The sequence below is a fragment of the Cololabis saira genome, chromosome 3, assembly GCF_033807715.1.
Source record: "Cololabis saira isolate AMF1-May2022 chromosome 3, fColSai1.1, whole genome shotgun sequence".
NCBI lineage: Eukaryota > Metazoa > Chordata > Actinopteri > Beloniformes > Belonidae > Cololabis > Cololabis saira.
In genome coordinates, this window is record NC_084589.1 from 26,336,555 (window position 1) to 26,344,780 (window position 8,226).

The 8,226-nt window shown below is 44.2% G+C and overlaps 1 protein-coding gene across 2 annotated transcripts in view; it reads right to left on the reverse strand.

The window, feature by feature from the left end:
* si:dkey-246i14.3 (ephrin A4) overlaps positions 1-7,818 on the reverse strand; it is a 31,287-nt gene extending 23,469 nt beyond the window's left edge. For both annotated transcript variants that reach the window (XM_061716881.1, XM_061716880.1), the window contains exon 1: positions 7,250-7,818. In XM_061716881.1, the coding sequence (XP_061572865.1) occupies positions 7,250-7,374 (125 nt within the window). In that variant the 5' untranslated portion in view covers positions 7,375-7,818. The remainder of the gene's footprint in view (positions 1-7,249) is intronic.
* Between the last annotated feature and the right edge of the window lie 408 nt (positions 7,819-8,226).

An 8,226-nucleotide genomic window follows, 5' to 3' on the forward strand; every position in this document is an offset into this window, starting at 1 on the left:
CCACCATCCTCTCCTCGGTGCAGTCTCCATTCCTCACTCCCTCCACAGCAGGTCTAATGTTTTTAACATCTCTAGGGGGCGGACGGGAGAAGAAAAAGTAGAAGAGGAGCGTGTTCATTTGTGGTGTGTGTGGTTTATTATGTGTGCCAGCACAAAAAGAAACGGAGGAAGAACATGTGTGTTTCACATCATTGGGGGCTAGAAAGTAGGCTGCGCAATCATACTTCTGGGAGCCAATGCCAAAATAATATTAGTTGTTTTTTTTCCTTTTCCCACCATGAAATGCCTCCGTGGTAGAATGTCATTTATTTACCCTGTCCAAATATGAATAATGATTGTGAGGACTAATCGATGAGAGGTGGATAAACGCCCCACAAATCCACACAGGTTCACAACCCTTCAAGTTTTTTTAAACGCTTTCAATTACTTTGACTCAGCTGTTTCCGGGTAAACCTAGAAAGTTTGTTAGGCCTCAGTTTCCCATGAAGCCAGCTGGCCCTTACTATTCTACACAGTCTCAGTTAGGAACAAGTTGTACTGCAGTGTAAAGGAAACACTGTATGCGTTTCCAAACAAAAAGATTTACAGCCGACAGCGAACATTAGTTGTCAAATCTAATCAATAAAAAGAAAAGAAAAGAAAAAGAAAAAGTGATGAGCTTTGCAGGTCACAGGAAAAGGCCTCATGTACAAAACAACCTGGTTTTTTCCTCTTTTCTCATTGTTTCAGCGTTTTTCCATTTCCTTCAGGAAGTGTAGAGCCCAAAGAGAGTTTACATCTGAAATAACTTTTTTAAAATCATCCTTAAGACTATATCAGGGACTAAATTCTCTCAATCTCAATGACACCCCACTTCATCACTTAGAAAGAAGAACAGTTAACCCTGCTGTACAGATCCATTGAGTCTTCTTTCCTTTAAATCCAGATACTGCACCATTTAAAGCTAAAATAACCTCCATAGACACTGATTTTACCACAGTTTTTTGTTAACGGCAAAAAAACTCAAAATGTTTTTACAATAAGAAAAAAAAGAAAAATAATTTATTGTAACCAATGCACACCATTTGTCCTGAATTCATGGACGTCACAGTAAACAACATCAGAGACAATTTATAGGAACCATATTTGAAATATATTTTTGACAGTCAACAAAATCCCCATTAAAAGGCTCACTGAAGTGAGCACCTTTCTGCAGCAGGGGTGTGATGGCAAACATGTATCAGTGTCTTCCTGGCAGAGAGGGTCTCGTCTTGTACAATAATCTAGGCTTCTGCTACAGCTTTTCACTCTGCCCGGGTCAATACTAATTCAATTTCTGTCTCAAGGAGGTCCCAGGTTGCCTCTTGCTAGGATTTCTAAGCTGACTGGATGACCATTGTTCGAGGTTATAGGCTCTAGAAAGTCTGCATTTGCCTCTCTCTGCCTGCACACGTGTGTGAGAAAGTCTACAGTGAACACACTGGATGAACAACAGCATATTGTTTTGTTTTGCTCAGGCTTAGATTGTCAGCGTTTCCCACATTTTGTATTTACACCCCCCCCCCACCCCACCTCCAATTTAATTGCCATTTAGTACGTCAAAGGAATAAGTAGTTTTTCCCGACACCAGCAACAATGACGGGTCATTGTGAGCGATGAATGAATGAAAGCACTCCGGCTCCACGCTCGCCAACAACCCCTAACCACCATAACCAGCCTCTTCACACGCACACAGCGCAGCAGCCATTTTGTGCCAAAGTCAGGCTGCACTGTGCCAACCGAGTTGCAGACATCACAGAGCATCATTTTATTCCACAGCTGTTCCGCCTCACTTGGAGACATTAATACAGTACAACTTATTGCAGCTTAATGCAAACTAATATTGATGCATGTGTGTACACAGAGAAACCGGGCAGCATGGGGACAGAAATTGAGAAAGAGATGGACCCATATGCAGTCTAGTGATAATGCGCGGAGCCGGTGATAATATCTAGGTGTTAAATTGGTATCGATTGACTAAATATCCCGACCGGGAGGAGAGAAAGGCCGTCCTTTCATGCTTGTACACTGTGTGTGCTCCGACGGCTCCAAGCTGCACTGTGACTATCTGATCCATTTTAATACAGACATCCTCACTGCTAGGCCTCTGCCCAAAACTCATTTTCAACGCAGTGAGCCCGAGTCCTCCTTTGCAAGGGTATCTCTGCTTTTTCTTCAATTGCAAAGATTATTTGGGTTTCATTCTAAGGTATAATATATCACTAACCAGCAAAATGGAGGATTACGGGTTTCACACAGATGCATACGTGGCAAGTAGAAAGGAAGCAGGAACGGTTAGCAGTAATCTACAAATGTTTCTGGGAAGAAATGTTTGCACAACACCATTTCTGCATTGCCACACCTTAAAAAGAATAGAAAAAACAACAAAACCCATACATCCAAAAGGCAATAATCCACCCTTTTCCTTGAACACTTCAGTCACAGTTAATATTCAGCTAACAAGCGAACAAAACAAAACAATGACCCATTTAGACGAGAGGCAGGCTCAGCGGTAGGTAAATGTTCCCACAGCCACACATCGCTGGACGGATAAGAGGACTTTTCCACTTGAAGCCCTTTAACAAATAACAAAAGTGAAACTAGTGAAAAAAAACAAACTAATAACGCTTACGATCACCCGTGAATTCATGTCTTGAGTGTTTTATTAGGGCTGGTGCATTTCTGGGTTGTGTTTGTTCAGAACTGGAATTTATCACACTCCATCTCTTCTCAAGGAAACAAAGACTTCCCTTTTACGCAAACCAGCAGGTCAGTGCCAAAAGCATAGGCACGCACACACCTCCGAGAAAGCTATTGTTCTGCTTAAACAAACTTCAACCAGCAACAATGGCACCAGATCACAATTCTCAGGCTTACAAATCACTAGAAATCACTGCCCTGCATTGTTTCCTGACAGAGACGAAGAGGCTCAAGCGTACACAAAGTTAACTCATTCACAGATAATACACACAAATCCACAAACAAACACCAAGACAGATATGGTGCGGTATTGTGCTCGCAAACACTTCTTCGAACGTGCCCGAACGGCGCAGCAGTGGCTAGTGAAACAATGCGGAGACACGGTGAAAGGCAGGGGGGCCACCGATACAGCTACATGACGGATGAGGAGAGGAGGAGTAGGGAGAGAGAAATTGCTTTGTTAGCAGGACAGGGAATAAAGTGGTAATTACCTCACTGTGGGTTTGTTGATTATAGTTCAGCCAGGTTCTCCATGTTAATCATTTACCAGGGGAAGACAGAGATTAGTACAGACAGACACTGAGAGGGGAGATAGCAGACACTGAGAAATATATTCATTTGCATACACAAAGACGACAGAGGAAGGATGGACAACTGGATGAGGAATTAGCACAAAACCAAAAAAAAAAAAAGAGAAGAAAGTGGCCTGAAAAGGCCAATCTTCCCTCATGAAAAGACATAATTACAAACACCTTCTGCTTTCACTTTAGCTTATGGTGCATGTGTGTCCGCTGCCGGCAGAGCCCACCAGATCAGATCTGTGTGTTTATGCAGGTGTGGGAACCAAAATGTGATTTACTTTGGTATTTAAAGTAGATCATTCATAAGTGCACACAGAGGGAAATGATGCATAAACAGAGCAGAGATTATACAGGAGACTTATGAGGGCTGCTTTCAATAAAGATACAGAAAACCAATACAAATATTCATCTCTGCACAGGCTGTTTAAACATGCTTCAGTGGAATTGAGCTCACCCTCAGCGTTTGTCTAAGGAGGTGAGAGAGACGGAAAGGAAGAGGGACATCAGGAGTCTTGTCTGCTTTTCTTTTTTTTTATAACCATTTGGAAACCCGGGTTCAAATTCATGGACCGTGTTAAAGTCTAAGCAAGAAAGAATCAGGTGAGAAAAATGCTGGTTCACCTTTTCAAAACAATCCAACACATTTTTGGGAAAAAAATGTGTATGTGTGTGCGTGGAGGGGGTGGGGGGTGTTTCCAGCCACAGACTAAAGCCTAAACGGTGGCTAGAAGGAACTGTTGGGACAAGTCTGCCTCCTCCCTTGGCAGAAAGGAAGAAACGCAATAACACAGGTGAGAGCCAAGAACAAGGATGAGAGAGAGGACGTGGAAATGGAGAGGCTGCTCTCAGGTTCAGGCACAGGTGACATTTATTCTCGTTACGGATGTTATGAGCAGCTCATATACGCACACTGGAAAAGCATCGTTCCAGCCATCTCTTGCTAAAGTAGTTTAGCGCGGGAAGTTTTGGTGCTTTGAGTAAACTTTCTGACAGATTCCTGAGTGAATTTATGAGGATGAATTGTAGCACGAGAAGCAGTCGCAGCTGGATCAGCAAAAAGGTTGGTCAAAGTGTTTGCACCAACAAGTTTAAAAGCACACCGTGGCGCAGAAGAAGGGCCTGCATGCACCAATAAAAAGGTATACTGCTTGCACACACAAGTATGCACCCATGAGCTGAGAAGTGTGGTTATATAATTTTACCGACCTTTAACTGCTCCAGGAAGTACAAAATAATTTCTCATCTAATAAGGAACTATTGCTGTGAAGGAGACGGTTGTAAAATCAAGAGCAATCGTAAAGTCTGTTCATAAAAATCATAAAAGAGCGCGATCACTTGAGCCCAACAAAAGGGTATCTGATTCCACCAGGTTCAGCGCTGACCCTGCAGTCAGCCCATCACTTCCATTTCTGAGCTCCATTTTTCAATGCGAAGGGGTTTAAAACAAAAATAAATAAATAAAAAAATAAATGTGTCTGTTAAAGTGGTTCAATGTTTCACTGAGCCTTTGTTACAAGCATATTAGGCAGCGAAGAGCAGAGCAACGACGCCCTTCAGTCTCCACTTCATCGCCCCTGCTTCATTAAAACCATAAATCTAGATGTCGGAGGAGAAGCGACGGCCAGAGACCGTCTTCTGTCATCCATACGAGAAAGTGAACTGAGCCTACTGGCTAACCTTCATGAACAGGACCACAGCGAGTCCTGAGATGTTTTCTGCTCTCAGAGAAACTGTCAGATGAGCCTTCATAAGCTAGTGATACTGAATTTAAAACTAATTGCAAATCAACAAAATCAAGATAATACCAGTTGAGAAAGCTGCAGTGTTTGCGAACAGTCGCCTGTTTACACACCCAGCAGATGCTAGCATTTTTAGTATGCATTTCATGTCGGTTTTTTCTGGCAAGTTGGTGAATTTAAACCCCCAACTACTCTATTCTGAGTCAATATTTGCCCTGTTGTGTTCTGCATTCACTCCTGAGGGAAATAAGGTTGTACCGCTACAGAAAGCTCCAATAATCACTCTGTGGTTTTGTGTTGACCAGATAGCATACAGTGGATTTATGGGAGCCATTTCAATATTAACATAATGGATAAAAGGCGTGAACATTAATCAAAACGGCAACGGCTCAGGCTTTGACCGCAACAGTGAGCTAAATGATGCTAAAAGGCATGACAGAAGTGGGGAAAAGGAGGAAGACTTCAAAGCGGGATGATTGTTTACATTGTAATCCGGTAATGATATTGAAAAGTGTTGATTACAGCTTGAAGAAAAAGGTGCATTTACATAGCTAAAATGTAAACTACTACAAGATGAGGATGGAAAAAGAAAAAGGGAGTTGTGTACAGAGAGCATCTGATGCCGATTTGGGCTCTGCAGTGCAGCACTGCGCCGGCAGAAGCGAGGCATCTCTGTCCCTGTGCTCCTTTTTCCATCTGCCTGGCTACATTTACAGGCCTCAGGAAAACCTGGCTGGCAGCAAACAGAAAATATGGTACGGGAAAATGACCAAACCTCATCTAATCACTCTGCCAATATCCATCACTGGGCAGGGGATGGTTATGGAGAAATGGGGGAGGAGCTGGGGGAGTGTAGAGGGGGGGAAGAATTGGATGTAACAAGGGAGGTAAAGAGTGAGGTGATAAAAGAGAAGAGGAGAGAAGTGGAGGAGAAGAGGCGAGGACTCTGGACATAACTGCTCCACTGATAGCTTTGTGATTGGGTGGTGTCACTGATGAGAGCGATTCTCTGCCACAGTGGGTTGCCCTCTGCTGTGATGCTGATGGCATTGTGATTGTGTGGTGTTGCAGTCGGCTGTGTGGCCCCGCCACAGGCTGTGACCATTCATCCCTGAATCTCTAGGGGACACGAAGGTGCTTCCTAATCCTTGCAGTGTTTCTCCCAAATCACATTTATGTCAGTTCCCAATTACAGGACTGGGTTTTACCCACCTGGACATAGTGGATATATAACTTTGGCCTGAATCCAGCTCAAGACAGGCCCTGCAGACCTGATTAAAGAGACTTTGGGAAAATTAATACTCCCAGGAGTCACGTTTGTTCCATTTCATTCATCCATTAATTTAAAATACAAAGACAAAAACTTGTAACAGACAAGATGGTACCAGTGGTCATCAACTACCATATCAAAACAGTTTCTGGGGAAGCTAAACTTAAGGATGGTGAAGCAGAGTCTCTAAATAAGCATGTGTGGTATTTGAGTATATTGCTGGGCTTTACCTGGCCCTGTAGGTTTCTCCACCTCAACCCTTCAATTAGTCAGACTGGAACACCTGGACCAGCAGGTTTCCCCACTCTTCCCCACTAATGGTGCCAATCAACCCATTACACACACTAACAAGCAAACACACCTTCCTGTTACTCAACTGCACGATTACTTATGCACATAAGCACGTAAGGCTCACCTGGGCTGGGAGAATGCCATCCACAGCAATAATCACAACACACACCTGAGAAGAAACCCTTATTTCAGGCTTCCCCTAAGCTGTGTAATCACTACCTGCAAAAGGCAGCAGACAGGTGAAACCCAGAGCAGGAGTGTGGTCATTATGATGAAGAGAACTGGCTGCATGACGGTGTGACCAGGTTAGATCAACTGTATCTCAAAAAGAAGTTTTGTTTATTCAATGCACATACCAATCTAATAGATCTGGCGTCAGAGGGTGATTTAAGCATCCGTGCCATCTCTGCAAAACTCTATAAGCGAACACACGAGGACGGGATGTTCCGCATAGCTGAGATTTTTTTAAAGCAAACTAAAGCCTGACTCATTCAGGACGACTTCGGGTTGTTGTGCAATCACACAAAGCAGGTTCAGACGTGTAAAGGCCGCAGATTAAACCAGCCCTATCCTCAACACTGAACCTTTATTTGACCCTCATGAGGGGAGAGGGGGGTTGTCCTGCAGAAGCACCACCTGTGTTTTCTCACCTTGCGTTTGTAGAGTTCCAATAAACCACGTGTCTTTTTGATGCGACAGCTGAGATTATGTGGAAGAGGAAAATTGTGGCTTTCCAGGTTGCAGCTGCAGCTCCGGGTGTCCTCATGGAGCCCATCCTGCTGGGAGCCTGGGGGAGGCTGTGCAGCCTGGCCGACGCAGCAGAGCCGAGCAGAGGAGGAGAGGAAGGGAAGGGAGGAAACAGGTAGAGAGCTCGGTGAACCGCTGTAGCCTCAAGTTTCACCCACTCCTGAACGAACTCCCCCACGTCATCTGCCGCTTCCCTTTGGCATGCTGCCTCAAGTCAAGATTGAAGATTGATTGAAGTCGTCAAAAAGAAAAGATAAACATTCACAAGCTGGGAGGTGGAAGTTGCGAATCCCTAAGGTGAAAAGCTCCTGAGAGTTTGTCCACATTCCACATAGTGGCTTTTGACCCAAAAAACCTCAACTGTGAAAGGGAATACTAAAAAGAAAAAAAAAAGATATAACCTGAATTTAATGAGCTGTGTTTTAAAGTATGGTAATCGCTCAGATTTGCAATTGAGAGACTGCCAGCTGGTTTTCAGCAACAGGCTGCGGACGCGCCGAGATGTGGGCGGGGCCGCGGAAACTTGTGGCCAATCAGGGGACGAGGGTGTGGTTATATATGATGGAGGAGCGGGGACTTAAATCCTAGTGAGGTGCGCCGACTGGTGTGGGGAGACTGTCTGTCACAGGTCCAGTCTTTCAGCTGGTGTTATCATTTACCTGAAATAACCACGGACAGGCTGGAAAACAGCAAGATCCCTGGGAATGAGCTTGGGAATGTCCCCACCCCAACCTACACACAGTGGAGTAATCACCGAGATTACTCCAGGAGATTCCTTGTGTCTCCATCTGTGCAGGTGTTTTATCATAAGACCTCGGACCAAGGGCGTAGGTTTGGTCTCAACATTGGTAGGGACGATATAACAGCATAACCTGCATGT